Genomic DNA, 23,550 nt, shown 5'->3' on the forward strand with positions numbered 1-23,550 from the left:
CAGACCAAGCAGGGTATGATTATATCATTAAAATATCACATTACGAAGTCGTCAAATATTAAATAACATGATACTCGCTGTGGGGACGAAAAGGAAATTTAATTGGTTATGGGCTGATATTTGCAAATATTTAAGCTTTCAAATAAATTAGATGAATCGGTTTTAATCGGGGTGTTCAAGCGTTAAAAGAATAAGATTTAATTGATTCTGAAACTAAGAAAGATATTCGTTGTAAATTGTTAGATGCACTAATTTAGTTGGTTCCACTAAAATATTTTCAGTAAACTAACGGGTAGAACGTAAATATGAAAAACTTTAAAGCAATTTGTATAAAAATTTAATAATTATCCATTTTGCAGTCTTCAGTTCCCTGATTAGTCGGAAAAGTCGTTCATTAAAGATCGCTTCCTAGGACGTACGACCCATAAGCCTCCTCGTTTTCAAACTGAAGCAGCCTAAAGTATTCTCAGCTCCGGGCTTCAACTTGACGGTCTCTTGGAGTGCCCTCGAGACCTGAAGATCGAAAACGGCTCCTCGTCTAAACAAGCTTAGCAGGAACGAAGCGTGGTTTAGAATTCGATGGTAGCTAAGAAGCATCAACGGCTCCTTTCACTCGGGGACTTCCATCCTTGGCATCTGTCGCGACGAAAGATAAATTTCGCGCTCGAAGCGTCCAAGGATTTCTCGAATTCTTCTCTTTCTGTCCTCCAAGGAAGACAGTCCCATTTGGCCAAGTTCAAAGTCTTTGGCTGCTGCTTTCGATACTTCGAGGCTTCCTGGTGTTTGTTGCTCTTGGGAATTCGCAGGATGGATTTTGCTGCCTGTTCACGCTGCAATGCCCAATTATTCATGATATTCAATTATAATGCTCATAATTTAAAATGAATTTAGAATTTCAAAAGTAAATAACTTTTATAAAGTATAGAATAGCATTCATGGATTCTACAGCACACATTAAAGCCCAGAAGGATTCAGTATTTTGACAAAAAGTTATTATTATATTAATAAATTATTAAATTAGGTTTGAAAATCAATTTTTAAAATCTTTGAAGTTACTTCAACCTAAAATATTGTCAGGGTATTGAAAAGGCTGAACGGCATCAAATGAATCGACAGGGTAATAAAGGAAGGGTTAAACAGCAATTTTAATTGAAAATAAACAAATAGACAACATTACAGACGACTGACGGTAGAGTTACAAACGACTGACGGTTGAGTTACAGACGACTGACTGTAGAGTTACAGACGACTGACCGTAGAGTCACAGACGACTGACGGTAGATTAACAGACGACTGATGGTGGAGCTACAGACGACTGACGGTAGTGTCACAGACAACTGACAGAGTCACAGACGATTGGCGCTTGAATTACAGACGATTGGCGGATGAAGCACAGGCAACTTGATTGAAGGCAGGCAAAATAACTCTATAGATGATAACAAAATGCTGGGGTAGTCTTGCTGTTAACTCCGGTGTACCGGATTGTCTCCCCAACCGGAACTAGAATGGACACAAGAGAGATGAGCCAGGCTCCTTAAATGTTGCAATGGTTGTACGGAATATAATGAACAGGGTTATGACAAATGCAGATTTCCCATCAAGAGCACACATTAAACTACTGGCCTATTGCGCTGGCGGCCAGGGTGAGAGTGGCTGATGAACGGCTAATGGATTCAGATTATTACGTCGAATGTGAATATTACCCTAGGGTTAACTAGAAATGACTTGACCCTTACAATATATAGCTGAGTTTTTTTAACATTCGTTCGAATCAAGTTTCGCTTTCTTTTGGTATTATTGACTGTGATATTTCCATGCAGATCCTAACTTTTATAATATAGAAAAACTCTGGATGATATTTTTCGAAAAAGGAAATTCACCAACTAATGTGAAGATTTTAAATGTTTTGAAAATTGTTTTCCTTCGCCCCTATATAGACACGTTATCAAGGATAGCCAGTGTCTGGTAGAAATCATAAAACACAAAACATTGCATGATGAACGAGTCAAAAACAATCTCTATCAATACGCTGCTTTACACAATGCGTAATTATCGTTGCGAGAAAAAATGGTCCCAATCGCTTCCGAAAATTTTAAACAACCAATCAATTTCGAGTAATTATTACTCGTTAGAAAATGATATAATTGATTTTTAATGCATCATAATTATTCTTCCAGACTCATTAAGTAAAACTTATATTTGTATAGTCACGCATGCGCACGCTCGTGTCCTGCGTTGTTTGAAGGGACGTTCAAATGATCCGTAGAGAATATTGCCACATTAATGTAGCTGGCTAAGTCGTCACCGGGAGAACCTCGGCATATTACGAATTCGGCGTACGCAAGCTAACCTGATGAGCGCGATAATCGGCGTCCAATATTCAGGGAGCGGCTCGTCATTAAGGACAGAACGACGTGCCAAATTGTTTCTCTGAAATTAATTAGCTCGGGCAGGCGACGTCAAAAATTAAATCTCTGTAAGCCCGATTGCCCGTAATCTCCAAAATCGACGTCCATAATTTGACCGCAAGTCAAATTGTTATTATGTAACTGCAATTCAAATTCCAGTTTGTTTATTTCTCAAAAATTTACATCAGGTTTTTGCCTTCGAAAGAGCAAAATGAGTGAACTAGTAGCCGACGCAGACCTCGATATTCATTGTTCGCATCAGCTATACATTGCAGTCAGGAGGTAATTTACAAGTTTGAGATTTTTACGGTAAGATCTAAGTTAACAATGGCGAAGTAGCCAAAGTTTTGATAGCCTTGATCACAGTTGCCCAGCTCATTGCAGAATGTAGGAGCGTCTGCAGGCATCGGCTTTAGAGGCTTTATGGAAGCTGATCTGAATTTTATCTCCAACTGGAGTTACTGAACTGATTTAAAGAGCCAAACATCCGAATATCTTTTTCATAACTGAACTTACTTTGAAATGCCCTCACCCCAGCCAGAGGGCAACCAGACTGAGGAAGCTCTGCATTGAGTTATTTAATCGGCTTCGGTTGGCTGCTCCTGCATAGAGTTGTATTTTTCTTTATTTTTAAAATGTTAAACATGTTCTTGCGAAAGCTTATAATTGGAGTAGAGTGGTTAAACTAAAGCTAAATGTTATTAATTCTAAAACAGTTCATCCTATTTTTTTGAAGTTCTGTTGGCCGATAGTTCAAAGCAATAGATCAAATGATAATTGAAATTATTCGTCCAGACAGCATTTATTATTTAATAACTGCACTTCGGCATGGTTGATCAAAGTACCAGTTTTCTAATTATACAATTTGATACGATTTTAAATATAATCCCTGTCTGATGGATTTGATTAATATCGTGTATCGTGTGAGAAGGTAACAAAAATTGTTATTCCACGTTAGAAATTTGGTTACCTGATATTCTACTGCAGTTTGTGGTGCGCTTAAATTGACCACATCAATGATATTCGGCTTCAATGGCGCAAAATTTTATTTTATGAAAGGATAATTTTTGGTATCGTCTAATCCTGAATGAGTGTGCAATGTTAGCAAATAAATAATTACTACGTTTACGATTAAGCTAGATTAGATTGATATATTCTTTTATTTGATATATATGTGCAAGAGTATATAGCAGAAGAGCCCGAGGAATGAGCTATTATAGAAGACCGTTAATTGCGCAAAGAATTTAAAGCCCTTGGGATTCCCGTACAAAATTCCAACTGTACTCGCACAAAGAAATATGGAGGGAGCCGCTGCAACAGAGCGGCATTGCAATACACACATTAATATGTTTGAAACTGAAACTAATTCAGGACTTAAGATCATGACTGTGTCAGGGATCTAGGAGTAAACATTTAGGATTTAACTTTAATGGAGGAACATATGATTATCAATGTCTCCACGCCAAAATTAGCTCCTAGCGGTATTATAACCGTTATTAATTTATTTCTAGTCATTAATAATCGTATAGTAATTCGCATAAATCATAACAGGGGAAAATATAAAAGAATATTATTTAAAAGAATCGATTACTTTATTTTCTCATTGATAACAGTGATATTGGGATTCTCGAGTTGCGATGAGAAAATATTCAAATCCCGTCACCCGACCACCGTCTACAATATGAGCATCTTTAGAGTGGTTGATTTCTTAATCTCGACGGCAGATTAAAGTCGAATAAATTTGGGTCCTAAGGAACAGCCGTTAGATTCAAGCTGTTCCCCAGGGCCAATAATGAGACGGAAGGGAGCACAATACCTTCGGCGCTGGAATTATTCTTTGCTCTCAAGATCTTTTGTGACTTTCCCTTTGTGTTCGAATGATTAGTTTCCTGTGACATCTTCTGGGGCCAATCGGGAAACGATTTCGACTTCGATTTCTGGCTAATATTGGAGTTAAAAATTTAAGTCAGGGCCGAGTCTTTCTCCCCTACAGGAAGATATGACGCACTATCATTCTTTCAAATGAAAAAGAATTCTGAAAGAAGTTAGATCACCAGCACAAACTCTTACTGTGGTTGTGGTTCCTAAAATTCTGAAAGAAGTTAGATCACAAATACAAACTCTTACTGTGGTTGTGGTTCCTAATATATTGAATATTGAACTGGACTGTGACTGGCATAGACCTGGCTCGTGCTCGGCGGAATGTCGTGAACCCTGCGTAATGGTCCGCAGCTTACGTTTTTATAGTCCTTTAAGTCATCAATTCTATGAGTGCAGTTATTACATTCACAATATATTATTACGTTCAGTCAAAGTTTTATTATCGAATAATTACATGTGTATTACCAACATTGATGAATAAATTGCGGAGGATCTATTGATCAAAAAATAATGATATTTATGAAATAAGCAGATCAAAATTATTTTGCTGTAGTTATGTGGTTACGGAAATTCGCATCATTTGATTTTGAAGATGAGTAATTAAAAGAGTATTATGCAGATCACTAAGTACCAATCCATTGCTACTAGCAGTTAAAGCCTTTTCTTTGTTTATGCTTGGAGAGAAATGGATCCGAAATTACCTCTAATGTGAATTTCACCTGTTTATGTATTATTACGTTTAATGTAATTGCAGGTCAGGGTTTGGCCAGCAATTTATATATTTTCAAACGATATTCATTCATCAGTCTCCAATAAATTTCCTAGCAGTTCCTTAAATAAATTCACTTGAATTATAAATTAGATTGACTGAGAATCTGGCATAGAATCTGAAATTCGTGGTATATTTACGTTCTTCCTATGAAGAAGCCTCTCAAAGCAAGCTATTCTTTCTAACCTAGAAGTTTTATGTAGAAATGAATGTGTTTTAAAGCAAGACAAAACGTCTGTTAACACATCTAAGCTTTCAGAATACCATTAAACTTACCGTCCGTATCAGCATCGTATCAAGGCATCCTTGGTTGAGGAACATAAAACGCTGTTTATATTCGCCGTAAGTTTGATCGCGTCTACGTGTAGTTTGTATTACTCTTCTAACCACTGGAAGAAGTTAATAATAAATGAATTTCTGGAGAAAATTTTGATTTTCACAATTTTTCTAGTTTATGTTATATTTTTGAGCGATTTGAACATCTAACGAAATTTCATTGTAAGAACTCTGATATACATAGATAAGGGAGTCACCAGCAAACTGTTACGCAATCACAGGTGCGTTATTTGTAGAAAAAACGCAAACTATTCTAAAAAGAGGCATAAGACACCGGTTAAAAATTAGGTTTGGCACAAAGTTCACAATAAAATTTTCAAAATTACTTTACGACCAAGAAGAATTTGTCAATGGAAATAAACATGCATTCCCATAGTAGTTGAGGATGAATGTTACATGAATTCATACTGACGCAAATCGAGTTCACAAAAGTTCGTTATTTCCACGTGTAGATTCACCAGAAACTTGAATTTGCTGTTGTAAGCCTTTCAATTTCCCTTGCACTTTCACTTGACAAGAACGAAGCCCGGTCTTCAGAACTCAAATTCGAGAAGTTTGTGCTGGTCATCCCTGGAGCCGCTGGAGCCGCAATCTGCGACCTCGAACCTTCCGCGCGATTGCAACAAACTCTGCATTTTTATGAGACCGCGCATTTTCACGCACTATATATTGGATTGCTCGGCCATCAATAGTTCCATTCAGGCCAAGAGTTATTTTCCGTGTACGGTTGCGAAAAGACATGAAAGTTTTCCTTCGTTTCAAGGGATTATATTCTATCGGTATCACTTCCACTGTAGCTGCCCACGCATCTGCCGGGAAGCCGTCTATGATCCGCGCGTGTACGGTGTTCAGTTTAGAGGTGCAGTAACATCCAAGCGGATGAAGGACTTTTACTTTCGTTTCTTGCTTTGTGGATGAAATTTTGTGGGGATTCATTAATTTTCGGTGTTTAATCCATGTTTTTCCAAAAAATTAAATGAAAATAATTTCTGCTGCACCGGAATGAAGGAGAATAATATGAACAAAATCAATTTTTCTAAATAAAATGTTATGTACTTATAAATTTAAGGTTGAACGGAAAATTATTCATTTTGTGAACTTATTGTTCATTGATCAATCTCCTCGATCACTCACTCATCGAAGCTAAACTAAGCATCAGACACCTGCGTAGGAGCATTACTTAACATATAAATCCCGCTATTTATTGCTGTTAACACACTCGTATTTCGTTCGCTGCCGCCGTATATCGATTTCAATTATTGAAAACGAGTATTGATTGAGCATCTATCGCACAGAAATGAACTATCGCAGTGGTTTTAAATGAAAATTTTACCCGACGTCTATTTTATTCTACCGAAATGATAGCTTTCTAGTTAACTCTTCGCATGAAGCGAAGTTAGTGTCTGCCTCTGATAAAGAGGCGTTGTCATAGGCTTTTAATGATTGCATAACGTCAGTCAGGAGAACTACGCTTATATATTGAAAACACTACTACAAAATTATTCAAAAATAGTGGTATCATCCATTTTTCGAATTTTTTTGTCTGATATCTATAAATATACCTTACAATTTATTTATTGTGCAACATTAAATGTTTCTAATGTTTGTTTCTGATGTTTTTTACTAGTTAGTTGAGCTTAAGAAGGGAAAATAATAATTTGCCTGCCAACGAAATGAATCATAAAGGCTCTCGGGATTAGTATTATTCTTCCTCAATTGTCTGTAAAAAATTCTGTCATTTTATAACGAATTCCACTTTTATTTGCATTAATGCCAGCTAATTTATGCTCTCAGTGCGTGTCGCTGCCGGGGCTTGGGTTCCGTAGGGGGAGCTACAAGTGCGTGTGCAGGGACGGGTTCTACTTTCCCAACACCTCAACCGCCGAGAAATACTTCAACGGAACCATCATTGAAGAGGAATACGAGAAAAAACTGTCGGTGAGAATATGAGTTATTCATCTTTCTACATTACTATGGAGCGACACTCCAGGCCGAAGCGAGTTGAATATTATTTCTGGCTTCGTCGATGAGGTAATTTTAAAATTATATTTCAAATTTGTTATACGCATATACGAATCTCGTGCCTTAGTTCAGCTCCAAAGTTAGAAGTCTTCAATGACTATCAGCTTCTATATCAATGATTTGGTTCATAAAGGCTTCATTGAAGGGCAAACAACAGATGTTTGTGCTTCAGATCTGCTGACCAAACCTTGCTTCAGAGGACCTAGTGCAAAAATAAATCGTACCTCCTCTTCACTCGTCGGTTGAAAAAACTTCGACAAAGGAATATTTCTCGAATTTTATGGGACCTTTGCAGTCACAAATAATTTCCCTATTATAAGCTCTCAACGGCACAATTTATACGCCATCGAAAAAATTATTTTTTGGTGACATGCGGAAATTGTAGCGTAAGCAATAAAAGTTTCGCCTTCCCATGATAAATTTGAGTATTGAGGAAAAATTATCGTATAGGCAGTGACAATACTGATGATTTATCTTGTTGAGAACATACGAGCTGTTCAATATTGTCTACGTCTGACCTCAATTAATCAAGTCCTTATTGTCATTCAAATGAATGAATATATATTTGTGCACCACAAACTTTTGATGTGAGAGTAATTCAAGTTTATATTTTACATTCTTTTTATATTAGTTGGTCTAAAACCACAGAATGAATAAATTAAAATCTTTCTGAGTAAAAGTATAACTACTGAATAATATTAAACTTGAAGGTTATGCAAATTATTTAACTAACTTTAGATTCTCTGGGAATTCCTTCAATGTGACTATTGATTAATTTGATAAGGAGAATTCAAACTTCAAGTTTCTTTGTGCATTAATTATGACGAGCGTAGCGTGAAGATGTGTGAGCAGAATGCATTAGCGCAATCTCGCGCGTACAGTTTACTTTAATTTATTTCAACTTCTGGATTTCACTTTAATTTCGAAACCATAATAATTATAAAGTGAAGGATAAGGAGTTCTTCAGCAAAGCTTTTCATGCTGAATGTTAGACACGTGACAATTCATTCGTACTTTAGTTATAAACAGCACTTCTATTATTTTTATTCAAGCCATCTGGAGTTCTGTCTTACTAGCAGTTTGTTTTTGTTCTGGAAAAGGATGTCCTAACTTGTGAAAGCTGCGTTTATTTGGCGCACAAACGCTGCGGGTTCACGTGTTGGTTTAACGAATATAGTACACGTGAGTGTACAAGTTGCGAGGGACGCTCGATTAGGAAATGCCGATCTCGATCAATCGTAAAAATTCTCGCCATATAATGTCAACGAAAAGCTTGATTGAATTTGTATTTATCAAAAGTTGTATCTAATGCTAGACCGTTATAATTGCTTCTTCAAATACAGCCATTTTGACTTAGTTTAATATGAAGCCAGAGATAATTTCCATTCACTCTTCTACCAACTGACAATCTGTCGAAATAAATACCTGGATTTCACACTAAAGAACCAAATCAAGTTTTAACACTTGATTTTGGGCAAATGAATGATTGGCGAAATATTCTGAAGGATTATAAATGGTTAGATAAAAAAATCAGGAGTGTTTGATTTAATCAAAAGCAATTTAGGCAGAAATTTATCACAATACGATTTGTTAGAGCAATCTTTCAAACTTGTGTTCTACCTCAAGGTTAAAAATATAGAATGAACTCTTAACTGCTTCTCTAATGTTCAATTAGCAATCAATTAAGCGAGAACTTAGTTCAAACTCACACACATAAATGATACTGTGTACGGTGAGCAGAAGCAGGCGTCAGTGTACGACGACAGCGACGCGTTCGAGTGCCTGTCATGCGCGCCAGGCTGCGACACGTGCGACGACAGCCGCCCATGCGTCGTCACGCTCAACTGGCTCATGCGCACCGCCATCCTCGTCCTCGCTCTCGCCCTCATCGCCTGTCTGCCCGCCATCGCCTTCCTCACATGGAAGTACGGTAACGTCAAGGTAAGTGTTTACTTTTTTTATTTGTAAGTTACGTACGTAAACCCAATGTACTGTATATTGTGCACGCCTACGCCTTCGTTACATGGAAGTACGACAAAGTTAAGGTATGACGTCATTCATATAAACGACAAGCAGTGCTGCTCTCGATATCATTGATATCTTAAATCTATGAGACAAGTCATGCCTACGCACTACCGCCTTGATTGCATGGCTCTTCCATGAACTAATAAGTGTTTCGCTTGCTGCACGCGTCAGCCCTAAGTGGTCTTATTCGTCTTAAATTCCACCAGCTTTGTGGTACTTCCATGCGTAAATTAAATGTAGTCTCGTCGTTACCATCTGCTAATGGGAGGAAGTACGTTGACTAGGCATGTCATGGTAAACATATAGTGGGTTTATAATGTCTTCATTCAACTGTAATCACACTTTACTTCCCGATTACATTACAATAAATTGATTTAGAAGAATGGAAACCTGTCCGAAAAAAGTTATTATACTCGAAATAATGTTATGATGAACCCTTCTCAATCCGTTTACAATATTTTGAACACACTTCAATAGTACCATACGAGAGGTTAATTCAATTCACTTAAAGAATAAAAAGAAAAACTTTAGATCTAAGAACGTCTAAATTTAGAGGAACTGCACCTCATCGGCGGATCTCGCTCGTAATCAAGGCTTACTGCCGGTCATAACTGCAGCATTGTTTTAAATTTAATTAGTTACATTATTGTACAAGATAACTTCACTAATTAGATGTTTAATCGTGATGCTCTCAAGTGAAATAATGGCCTCATACCGCCACATTGTTAAGTTTTGATGCACCGGCATCACATTGTCCGGCGTGCCTCGTTGAGCGCCATTACGTGAGCAAGCAAGTGCCTTGTTGTTTGTTATTGCGAGCGTTTGGCCATGTCAATGAGGACGTAAGCCATTTTAACAACAGTTTTGTGTCATTAGTATGTTACATAATAATTCAGCCATTATCATGCCTGTATCATCACTTTGCAGCTCAAACAATCGAGCAGAGCGTCTCAGTGCCCGATGCATGAGAAAGGAAAAAGAGCTGATGTGTGATTTGCTAGCGAGCTCAGCTATTGAAAATATTAAACGGCATGAATGCCTAATTGCATATGCCTACAGTAATTTTATAGAATTCTTCAGTATCATAATATGAGAGTTGCACATCATTTATCACATTTTTATTTCGTCGGGACCACACAAGCTCACACAGCTGCATTTTTTGTTCATGCAGCATGCCGCAAAAGAAGTCGAGAGCAAAAATTGCAATAATCTATTGGTAAACTTGACCATATTTCATTATCAACACAATCAAATTTCCATCAGCAGCCAAGAAATGAATCACTTCAAGCACCGTCTTCACACACAGTTGTTTGAAGTACTCCTGTTATAGTTCCATAATATCACATAAGCTTCAGTAAGAGAAAGCATAAGCCTTATTATCTTCATAAGCTTTCATCGAGCGTGGATCTTCTTGGAGGTTCGATGAACGTTTGTCGATTTCCAACAACGCATGAAATGAGGCAAAGCACTGCGCTTCTGTAAACGCCCTTATGTGCTCAGTAAATGAAACTCATCACAAGTCATGGTCGGAATCTGCCTCAGTCCGCCGTCAAAACAAGCCTCAGGCGCTCACTCATATTCATATTTGGCCTTCTTAAGATGTTGTCTTAGGAAACCTCTTCAGTTCTTTTGGCTAATCGCGGTCAACTTAGCTTAGGCTTTTATATTGTGTACAGGCTGTTTTCAAAAACATGGAGGATTTTCATGGAATATGGGAGTCAAAATACGGATTTTAAAATAACCTGCATGTTACTTACATATCTTACTGAAATTTGTTTTGGTTCAACAACATTATTTATTTCACTATCTGCACAATTAACATTTGTGTTCTCTCCCTGAGCAATAAACGTAATTTCGCTGCTGGCGTTTTTCTAACGAGAAACCAAGAGAACTTTTCAACTTTTGAAATGTTGAAAAGCGAACTTTTCGACAAAAAATGCCGAACCATCACATAATGAATATTTCAATTAATTTATTAATACAGGTGATTTCAGCGCCAACAGCACGATTATTCAAAATAGTGTCATTCTACCTCCGCAATAACCCCGACTCGCAGCTCAGTTGTCTCCATGATTCTTAAATTTAACAAGAAATATTCTCACTATAGTTTGGTCGGACGTCCAGTTGCGCTATGCTAAGCTGTTTTCAAAAACATGGAGGATTTTCATTGAATATGGGAGTCAAAATACGGATTTTAAAAAAACTTGCATGTTATTTATCTCACTGACATTTGTTTTGGTTCAACCACATTATTTATTTTATTATCTTCTCATTTAGAATATGTATTCTCTCGATGATCAAAATACTAAATTTCACTGATGGCGTTCTTTGCAACGAAAAGCAAAGCGAACTTGTCGTTTTATTTGTTTCACAATTATAAATCGCTTGAGTAATTAATCATTTTTTAGGCATTGCCCAACCACCTATTTTAGGAATAATTCAATTAGTTTATTAATATAGGTGATTTCAGCACCAACAGCACGATTATTCAATACAATGTCATTCTACATCCGCAAAAACCCCGACTGGCAGCTCAGTTGTCTCCATGATTCTTATATTTAACAAGACATATTGTCACCATATAGTTAGGTCGGACGTCCAGTTGCGCTATGCTATTGGTAGAAGTTCTTAAATTTTTGACGATTCTAATTTGGGGTTCATTTACTTTCTGTTATCGTTAGCGATGACTTCATTACTGCCCGTCAAATATCAATAATCGATGATGAGGCTCGTAATCGCGTCCATTGCCCACCCAGGGAATGTTTGTATATTTTCCCAAGCTCTAATACAACTGCTCATAATTTCGCTGCAACTTTTGATAAATTTAACAAAATTTTATAATTTAGAGCTGCATCTCCCATTTGTCAAAAAAAGTAGCTTGTATCCCTGCAATTATATTTAAAATTAATTTTTTCTTCAAAATGAGCTCATTTCGATTATTTTTAAAGTTTTTTCGCGCTGAAAGTCATTAATAAAACAAAACATAACAGGCAAGCTTCTTAACAAGTTCTATAAGAGGCGATCATATATATCGCAAAAGTTAAGTGTGGTGTGCAGAAATTTGCTCTCAGGAAAATAAAACGAATTCATATTCAGCGTATGAAATATTATTATTCCCAGTATAACTTCAATGTCTTGCTTTGCATTAGCGTCCAAACTATTAGCTCAGTAGTTAATGGAAATTCATCCTATTAAGCATATTGTAGCTGCGCAGCTCAACAGTCTCTTGTCGACCAGAGTTCCGCTGTTTACTAGGGGAGTGTGCCGATTGTACTCTCTCTCATTCTTCCACGAAGATAGATGAATGGGGGCGCCAATACTTCAGTCGGTGACGCGCCTCATCTTAACCAAGTAACCAAGTAAGTATCATTCTTCTAGCTGCCAGCATCGGGAGTGGCCACCCGTTATGCACCTTGTGAAATCTCGGATGAAGCTGTCTGTGTTTTTCTAAGCGGACGATTATCGTCAGCCATCAGTGTTTTCCAAGCGGACGATTATCGTCAGCCATCAGTGTTTTCCAAGCGGACGATTAGCCTTCTACTAGGGTTGTTGGCGTCAATTTATTCCACTATCCCGTCGGGATAGTGGAATACACCGGCTATCCCGTCGTACAACATACACCGGCTATCCCGTCGGGATAGCCGGTGTATGTTGATCTCCCGCAACAATATCATAAATCAAGAAACCTTGCCACCGCAGGCTATAGCAGGGAAACTAAACATCACTAAGACACCTCTTGTCAGATTCTGACTGTGTCCGCCTGTACATTAACTAAGATTTCCATTCATATGTAAATACTACGTACAAATTAATATTATTTAAATTGTGCTTAGTAAAAAGTAGATCAGAATATATATTGTGGTAACCGCAAGCATCAACTGTTACGTTTCGTAACTAGAACAAGCCATGCATATATTCGAAAAAATTTACGGGCAAAAACTGTTTGAATGAGTAGTATATTGTCTCGTAAAACTCGGAGAATTCTTCAAAATTTACGTACCAATAGCATTCATGCAAATAATATGGAAAAGTTCGAATTAGATCTAGAAGCCCAATACAAATGGAAAATTTATTATTTTTATTACGTCATTAATACAATCTCATCCACGTCTCATCTCTCACGCTCTTAATTCATGCTCTTCTTAATTCACAAGGAATTCAGCAGTCGGCACTTTCAGCAAAGCATTTTTTTGTAAAAGAATTTCATTTTATTATTCAACACACCTGTTTTTAGCATAAGTTACAGCAACTGCAGGCGATCCCGCTCATGCAAATCCTTCTTTTTGATCCCGCGCATGCAAAACTTTTAAAATTGAACTATATATATTTTTTCATTAAAATTTAATATGTACCAAGCAATATAACATCAGAAATATTTATACGAGTAGAAATATATTCACATAGGTAGAAGAATCATCGAAGTGAACGGTTCTCTTTTGCCGGGCAATCACCCTAACTTTAAAACCTACCATTCGCGATGTCCAGCTTGTTAGTAACTTTAAAGTAAGTGCAAATGCTAGCTTTTTTTGTATACTTAACTCAATGCTGCCCTTTCTGTCAAATGCACGTTTTTATGTTGTTTCATTCGCTTGTTCGTAAAGCGAAAGAGTTCACTGCGTTCAAATTGTCGCTTTTTATATGAGCTTATTTGCGTGTTCGTAACTTGATGCTGGTGGCTCTGTGCAAATGTATGCCTTTTATGGGGAGTTTTCCGTCGCCAATTTGAAGCAGCACGGCGCCCGCTTAGCTAGGACAAAGGCAAAACAACCGTGGCGCGATCTAAATACGGTAAATAATATTTATTGTATAATATGAATAAAGATGCGTGATTGGCTTTAGAGGAATATTTCTATTCTAATCATGAAATGCATCGTTCAGTTTGAATTATCCGCAAATCTTTGAGTAAGAGATTGGGTATTCTCTCTATTCTCTCTATTCTATTCAAATAAAACTTTCATGACATAAATTTGACGCCATCACCATTTCAGCCGAAATATTTTATGATTTTAATCAATTTCAACCGCTCACATGAATGTGTCATGAATGAATATTGATATAATTTTGCAATTTAACGCATGATAGAAATTTTGGGAGTAGAAATGATCCGTTCAAGCAGAGATATGACAACTTATTTTCAATGCTCCACAGTTTTAATGTAACGTCTGTTTGCGAAGCTCTTCAACAAATTGGACACTAATGTCATGAGAATTTTCCAATTTAATTACATTAGGTTGAAAATGGCAATACGATCGTCATAGAAGCAAGAGTCTGGCCTTGAAAATTTTAGGGAAAAACTGTAACTTTCGCAGGATTTTTTGGCATCTGCGACGCCAATATTGCTTGCTAACTTCGCAGCATCAGTGACAGCCAACAGATCCTTCAGGGACTATAACATGAAGTCTAAACCTATTAAATTAGTGAAGCCTTCAAAATTTTTCGGGTTTTATTGCGCAGTGCTTCTTGTTTTCAAGATGCGCCTTCCAATTTTCAAGTCATAATTTTCCACGAGCGAGTTAAGATCGAATACTGATGGAAAGGCGATCAGTTTATACAACTTTTTGATAGAGATTTCTTTTACTTTTTTCCATTCAACCAAAAGTTTTAAAGTTGTATCGTCGGTCTAGTTTGTATGATCCAGCATTAGCACCAAACTTCGGCAAACTAATGCAGCGTCGTTTGCAAAATCCTAGCTCTAGTCGCTTAACCTCTTGTTCCAAGGTCAAAAGCTTTTATAGCGACCTTGCTTTTGTCTGGGTTGTTTTCGCAAATGCTTTTCGTACTGAATTAATTGCTTTAGATTTGAGTGAACTAAATTAACATCAAAAAGACGAATATTCTCGCATATCTTTTTGACCCTAGCTCAACGTTCTGCTTTTTTAAATCTCATGTTATGTAGAATATAAACTGATTTCCGTGCTGCGTTTTGAATTCTTAAATATTCCAGGAGCGTTAATTGACATACAGAGCGGTCAAATAGACTAACTTTCGATGTTTTTTTTCAAATTTAACAATAGCTCAATTGATTTTAGCTTAATTGTATAGCTTTTTGTCCGAGCAGCTAATATTCAATGGTGTTCATAGAAGAACAAATGTGCTCCGTTCTTCGACCCTTTTTTTTGTCAAAATAAATAACTGCAAGTTTTTTTTGTCAAAATAAATAACTGCAAAAAATATTTTTTGTCAAAATAAATAACTGCAAGCTTTTGTGTTTGTATATCTTTTGCCTCGCAAAAATAATTGGTGCTGAAAACTATCATTAAATTTTTTGTTTAATTTCATCCAAAATTCGAGTTTTATGCGCGAAGTGAAAATAACAAAATGGCGGATGGTCCTCGCTCGGGCCCCGGGCCATCCGGCTAATTACACCGCACGGAAATCCGGCCAACCTCCGGCACGACCCGGCCTCTGTCTCGGCAATTGGCATGAAGCAATCCAGCTTCATGCCTCCATGCTCCAACAGCAGCTCCAGCTCCACGTCTCCATGCTTCAGTAACTGCTACAGCTCCATGTCTCCATGCTTCAGTAGCTGCTCCAGCTCCATGCCTCCATGCTTCAGTAGCTGCTCCAGCTTCACGTCTCCATGCTCCAACAGGTGCTCCAGCTCCACGTGTCCATGCTTCAGTAGCTGCTCCAGCTCCACGTCTCCATGCTTCAGTAGCTGTTCCAGCTCCACGTCTCTCTGCTCCAACAGCTGCTCCAGCAGCTGCGCCAGTTCCACGTCTCTTTCCTCCAACAGCTGTTCCAGCTCCACGTCTCCATGCTCCGACATCTGCTCCAGCAGCTGCTCCAGTTCCACGTCTCCATGCTCCAGCAGCTGCTCCAGTTCCACGTCTCTGCTCCAGCAGCCTCTCCAGCTCCACGTCCATGCTCCAGCTCCACGTTTCTCTGCTCCTGCTCCAGTTCCACGTCTCTGCTCCAGCTCCACGTCCCTGCTCCAGCTCCACGTCTCTGCCCTAGCTGCTCAGACTCAATCGTTCGAATATTGTTCCACTTCTCATTCCTTTTAAATTTTCATACAGGAAAATTCTGCGTGACAAAGATTCTATGAAATACCATTAGTTTCAACAGGTTAATAAATGTCGTACGAATTTGTACGGATAATCAGGAATCAGGAGTGTACGACTCCTGACTTTGTACGGAAAATCGTAATATTCGCACACTTGTCGTCTCATTCCAGAGATATTTTGAGCTTTCGTAATTTAACAGAAGGAAATTCTAGGAAATTTAATGACATAAATGAATTTAACCTAATATAATGATTTGCCATAGGAACTGAGGAAATGTTCCAATAGAACTATTTTATCTAATAATATCTCCCACTCTGAACTTCCACACAGCAAGTTTATTTTTAACGAAACACAAGGCATTCTGAAGAGATTAATGGACGCAGAATACACTGTAAAATTTTCCAAGTCCAATGCCAGTGAGGTGAGGTAAAATATTTCCCACAAATATCATCAAACGGAAATTTTAATCTCGCAAAGGGTGTTCGTAATACGAAACATTTCAAAGCATTCCAGCACGGATCAATTTTTCCCGACAAGGAATGAACTCACTGCTGAATGCTTCACAGCATCCATGAGAAATAATTCAAAGTTTGCCTGATTGTTGGTGCCGGTCAATCCTTCATATGTGGGTTTGAAGTTATTACAATTGCAGGCCAATCCTGCAAATGGGGATGGAAGGCATTGGTCTTGTCGGTAAATCCTACAAATGGTGGCTGGAAGTTTCTTATCTATCAATGTCAGTAACATGGGTCATCTGTTGAACAGCATTCAGAAAAATATTTTATTTTACATAACTGCAACAAGATATACCGATTAAGCGAAAAGACGACGAACACATAAAAAAGTATACGAGTCAATAAACGTGGTGAAATAAACGGTTCCGGCTGCAGTATGAAACTCATTAGCAAATTATGTGTCAACAAAAACATCATAATCCTCTCATGTGCATGAAATAAGATCCTATTTTAATCGCAGTGCTCCAAAATTCTTCACGGCGCACTCACTCAAGGTATCGAATATCCGAAGATAGTTTCGCTCCTTCAGTCTTTCCCTTTTTCCAGAGAGTGCATAATAGATTCAAATCGCGCCATTCGCGAGCATCGCAAGCGCCTTTCAGCGACGCGATTCTTTGCTCAGACATGCGCTAAGGATCGAAATTGTTGCGCTATTTCACCCAACGTATCAAATGCAACGAACTTTTTGAAATAGCGCTATTTAACCTGATGCATCACACACAGTGCTTCAATTGTGTCAGGACGCTATTTCACCCACTACATCCCCCTCATCGAGCTTTCTGAACACTCAAAAGGCGCCTAAATTCTAATATTTCCAGCGAGGCGCATAAGTTATGGCTCTACTATATATAAGTTTTTCGCTGTGTTGCGGATAAAAAATATTTTCTCCAATAATCAGAGTTCTTACATTAGGAGCTTCAATTTTTTGTTGAGTAGTTACTTTTCAACGAGAACTGTTGGGTGATAAAATTTACACGAGAACTTTACTGCCGCTGTGGGTTCACTGGCAACTTAGATCAACCACATTGCAGACTTATTTAAAATTTGTTAGAACGCGAATTTCCAAATTTTACGGCAATCTTTGGATATAAATATTTACTAGTTAGAGTACAAGCCACTGTGATGAACACTGATGAAAATTTTGATCAAAATTCAGTAACTAGTAACTTTGCGCACTTGTGGATGAGTAGTTTTGACCTTCTGACGTCGAATAATTAGTAAAAAGCCTGTACAAAATTCAAAGAACATTACCTTCATTAGTTCATTTGCAACCTTATCTCATACATGCTACATCTACAATACCATCATTTGAATGCTCACGTTAGTATAATTACTGTTGCAGCAGCTCGTGACGTCTACGCATCTGTTCGTGAAGTCGTTGAAAACTTCGCGATAATTTAATTGAGCTCATACCAAGAAGGCCTCAAATTGAAACACGTTATACAATCCTACCGGTATGCATGACAATGCTCAACTCAATTCACCAATAAATCATTATTTAATCTTTCGAAAACTCGCGTTCATTCTCAGATTACAACATCAAAGATACCACATCGCGGAATGTTTTTCGCTTAATCGAGCTCTCGTTGATGGCGAAAGAAGAAATGAACGTTACAGTGATTGCAATGCTGTGCATATAAATTCCAGAGAATCGTTCGAGTTGAGGAAATTATTCATAAATCTCCGTTGAGGAAGCAGCAGCGAGCCGTGAAGTCATCGTCTACCAATTTATTGGCTATAAACAACGCGTCTCAAATGCAGCAGAGATCCAAGTCTCGAAACTAATGTTCACTGAAAGTTGAAGCTCGTAACTTGTGCATCGGGGCCGAATAAATAAGTGATCCGGATGTTGTAGAGATGCTCTTTCAACATTAAGAAGAATTATTATTTTCCAATTTATTGAAGTAATATCGCATTTTCCTAATTATGTACATTATTTTTGAATTTGAAATATCCCTTGTAATGACCGAATTAATGACCATAGAAGTCAGACGAATTAAATAGATTGTTGAACATTTAAATTCAGCGAATTAATTTAAGAGCACTACTATAAAAATCAATAATACGAACTTCAATAAGAAGTTTATCAATCAATAATACGAACTTCAATAAGAAATTATAACCATAAAAACTGGCAAAATTTTTAACAATGAAATTTTGATATGAAATAACCAAGAACTCCTACATATTTTTCCAAAAGGTCGCCTGAATTACGAGGTCTAAAATAAATTAAAACGAATCACAGCCAAATATTCGCAATGTCTGCTCAACTTCAAATTAAACAGAGTGGAACGTTTGCACTTCTGTAACACTTGAACGTTGGATCGAACCTACCGCGTCGAGCCGCTTTGCAATATGAATCATATTTTTTTGTGGTATTAATACATTTTAATACGACATGTTTCAAACGGGCAAATATATTTACAGAAGCGTTATATTTCTATTGACTTCTAGAATCCTTTACATGATTCAAGACACAAATAAACAGATAAACTGTTATATGCAGAGTAATCTGCAAAAGAAAATTAAATAGCTCTAAAAAGCAACCATTCATCCGATGCCATTTCTTAATCAAAAGCTAAGAAACTTTCCAAACACTCACGATAAATTTCAGTTTACGTTTCATCATTTTACTATTTAATTAATCTATAGGATGATAACGTAATGGCCTTATTATGACGTATGGATGTTTATGTCGCCAGGTGGTGCGTGCTGCGAGCCCCACGCTGCTGCGCTACATCATCCTCGGTGCACTCTTCATCTACAGCACCGTGAGTAATGCATACGTCTGCCATCTTTTACACACAGAAGCTTTACTTTATTCGTATTTTCTTCAACACAATTACCTATGAGACAGCTTCTACATGAACATTGTTCAAATAATTCACCCCATCTTCAGCACGTTTACCACCGAAGTTTCTACAACATTCACGAATGTATCGCAAATCCCCAGCCTTCACCTCCAGCAGCTCTAATTAAACTTGTCGACCGCCAACGTTGGAGCTTAAGTTTACGACGTTCACGATCTTAGAGCCACCGCGAGAAGCAATGAACACACAGCTTCTATAGCAAGAATGTCTGCATACACTTTATACAGTTTATCGGGAGCACATTGCATTGGTATTATGTTAGGGGTGCTATGTATAAAAAATTTCATTAGCGTATTTTTGCAAATTTTTTGAAATGAATTTTCTTTCAAGACAATATCGAGCATTTGTAATACGTTTGTTTTCTAGTACGTTATTTTTCTCACAGAAAAGTGAAAGGCCTGAACAATTGGGAGCACCTCTTAGGTTTTATTGTACATCAATGCACTTCTACCATTGCAAAGTTCTCTACGAACATTGTCTTGCTATTTGCCGGCGACTAATTTTCTGAGTATTATAAGTTTTAAACTCATGAGGCCACAAACATCGCTCATTTAAAAATCAGCAAAAGATTTTTGCAGCTACCCAACAGCCAATATATTAACTCTCATTTTCAAGCTATGGTTTATTATTTGCGTAACAAGCTCTGTATTTTCTCCCTAATATGAATTCTCTCCTATTGCATTGATGAAGCTCAACGAGTTGTGCAGTTAAGTAGAAATTGAATTCTTGTTAATGAGAGCCCCAAATTCATCGGTTATCCTTATCCTTATTATTAAGATCCCTTATTGAGCACTTTTCTTATCCTCAAAATCATTCACCATTGTTGTGACAAGAATTACGTCACCCTCAACAATGATATAGTCAAAGAAAATAGCTTTCAATTCTCCGTAAGTGACCTTATTCATACATGCGTCTGAAATCCAATTTAGCTCACTCTTCTATTATAGCCTCGTCTTATTCTATTATATTATTTATTATCGAATGCAATGCAATTCATTTGACTAGTCTGGTCTTAGCTGGTGCAAGTGCTCAGCATAAATGACAAAACGGCAAGAAAAATACTGCAACCGTCGCTCGTCTAATTACACTTATATCACAAATGTTCACCTTGAAGTGGATGAGGTTTGATTGATGACAGGGTATGGTCGGCGCCCCTCGTTGCCCTGTTAAAGCGATTAATTTCCCTCATTATCATTTGATTTACGATAAGAAGGCCTATGAAGCTTTGCAATAATTATAATTGATTAGAGTTGCGTTTGCGCTCGGGGATGACCCAAAATTTTGACTGTTATATAGTCACATGAGGGGCCTTGAAATGTTCTAATATCTGCCTAATTTTGTATAATTTGCATTAATAAGGCAGTATTTTGAATTAATTGTTTAAGTCGTACTGTCACGAACACTCAGAGCCCATTCCTACCATTAACAGTAATGCTCCAGTGCAATAAAACTACCCTTTGTATATTGCCACTAGACAGGATGGTTTTATAACTCAAACTGTGCGAATGTTTCGAGGAGTAGAAACAATGTTCTGTGCATGATAATTTGCTGACTGATTATTATTATTTTTGAGTAATATATTGCAATCGTATTTTATGTATTACAATCTCAGAGTTTAGTCAATAAGCATAAGAAAAATTACAGAAATTATTACAATGCATAATGTTCTCGGGTCACATCATTGAAAGATTATATAAAGTTTTTCAAGTTTAATGCGTCAGTTGTGACTATGTAACCGTGCGTTCAATATATTATATAAGCATAAGAAAAGTTACAGTAATGTAGCAGAAAAGTTACATAATGTTCTCGGGTCATGTTATTAAAAGATAATTATTTTAAGTTTTTTATGTGACTATGTAACCGTGCGTGCCCTCAGAGCGTAGTGCTCTACCCTCTCCCCACGGAGGTCACGTGCTCACTGAGGGTGTGGCTGAGGGAGATCGGCTTCTCCCTTACCTACGGCGCCCTCATGCTCAAAACTTGGAGGTGAGTTACCAATGAATTGATGTAATTCATTGCTATATATTATATTATATTATATTATATCTGTCTCTTATACACATCTAGATGTGTATAAGAGACAGTAACTGCAGCATTGTAAAATGTTATTAACATTCTAACACTTTGCACTAATTCGTAATTAATTTTTTCCTGGTAGCATGATTTTTTGTCATGAGATATAAAACCAGTCATATTGCATCTTTATATTATTATTTGGTTTCTCTGGGTCTATTATCAGTGATGGCTGTACATACAAAAGGCTAAATGATACCTTAGTAAGATATCTACTATATTCTATGAAGCCAGAGGACACAGTAATTGAGAACTTCAGTGAGATTTCTATAAAAAAAGTGTTGCCTCAATACAAATTGGTTCTGTGATTAGTTTCAGCTCCCACGTATGGAGATCTGGGATGCATCTTGGCACTGCATGCATTGAAAATTGCAGTTCAATAAATGTATTTGTGATAACTCAGACAGGTGAGGTATCTGGGATGTTTGTTTTACAGTTGATAAAGCAAGGTTGCATTGTGTACCATTCATGCATAAGNGGTGTTAGGAGGTGGGTGTTAGGCCCTAGCATGCAACTCCGGCATCTGAGCAGCTCCAGGCGGATCTGTCAACGCCAATACGAGATGGTGCGGGTAGCGCTAACTTCTATGAGTATTTCAAAACAGTGTAGAATTAAGGAAAACATTAGAACACTGTTTAAACATTAGAACACTAGAAAACATTAAAAAAATCTTCTAGCAAAATGAAAATCATGGATGGAGTAAATTCTAAAATGGTGAATTTTTTATTATCATTAAATTACGGAGACCAAAGACGTGTCTTTTGTCGATGCTTTTAATGTAAATTTTAGAGAAATTCTGAGGTAACTCAGTGATAAAAAATATGAATGTGATCAATTAATTGTAATTGATGCAGTAATTGATTAGAGAATCGCATTGTTGTTCAATGTTGCATAGGACATAATTAAAATGTTTAACTAAATTCAATATTATGCAACTCATCTGTTCATTAATATAACTAATTAAGTTTATGTTCTATAATATTTCAACACAAATTACTTAAACTCATGTATAAATGAAAATGGGAGCAAGCAAATAAACGGGATTTTACTGCTCCTAATTAGTCCCGACTGAAGATAAATCATCAGTAATTAGAGACCAAAGAGCGGTCCGCTGCTCATTAGGCACGCGTTATTCCCTGCTTAAGAAAACAGCGGGGCTTCACCACCTCTAATGTGGCTTTGCCAGCGAGCAACTCTGACACAAACTTCAGGAATAATCAGCGCTGCAAATGTGGCCTAAACTCCAGTTAGGAAGAAGGCCTGCAAACAGCAACCTGATATTTACGCACTTCCGCGTCAGATAACGCGGTGGACGTGGATTACATTTTGCGCACTCAAAGCAACGTCTGGGCAATGCTGGGTGAACCTGTTGAGATTTCTCAGCAGCAGCGCCAAACTGCGATCCTATGAACTTATTCGGTATGAGCCTCCAGAAGTTAGTATAAATTTACTCGAGATGATCACACACAGAGAATGTTGAATATTGAAATTTCAAATTGTATTTAGAGATATTTATCGTACACAGTTCGCGAAGGAAAGAAGATCCTTATCACTCAGCGAAAAGTGTGTGTTTCGTAGATTTTCACTTTGAAGACATAAAGAACTATCTAATTATATAATACTACAAATTTTACAATAACTGAC

At 37.3% G+C, this 23,550-nt stretch overlaps 1 protein-coding gene across 1 annotated transcript in view; it reads left to right on the forward strand.

Moving 5' to 3' along the window:
* LOC108676665 overlaps positions 1 to 23,550 on the forward strand; it is a 112,906-nt gene that overhangs the window by 72,842 nt on the left and 16,514 nt on the right. Inside the window, exons 4-7 of the mRNA XM_018164781.2 lie at positions 7,189 to 7,332; positions 9,157 to 9,357; positions 19,666 to 19,734; positions 21,710 to 21,819. Of these exons, the coding sequence (XP_018020270.1) occupies positions 7,189 to 7,332; positions 9,157 to 9,357; positions 19,666 to 19,734; positions 21,710 to 21,819 (524 nt within the window). The remainder of the gene's footprint in view (positions 1 to 7,188; positions 7,333 to 9,156; positions 9,358 to 19,665; positions 19,735 to 21,709; positions 21,820 to 23,550) is intronic.

The sequence above is a fragment of the Hyalella azteca genome, unplaced genomic scaffold (genome assembly GCF_000764305.2).
Source record: "Hyalella azteca isolate HAZT.00-mixed unplaced genomic scaffold, Hazt_2.0.2 contig8774, whole genome shotgun sequence".
NCBI classification, from domain to species: Eukaryota; Metazoa; Arthropoda; class Malacostraca; order Amphipoda; family Hyalellidae; genus Hyalella; species Hyalella azteca.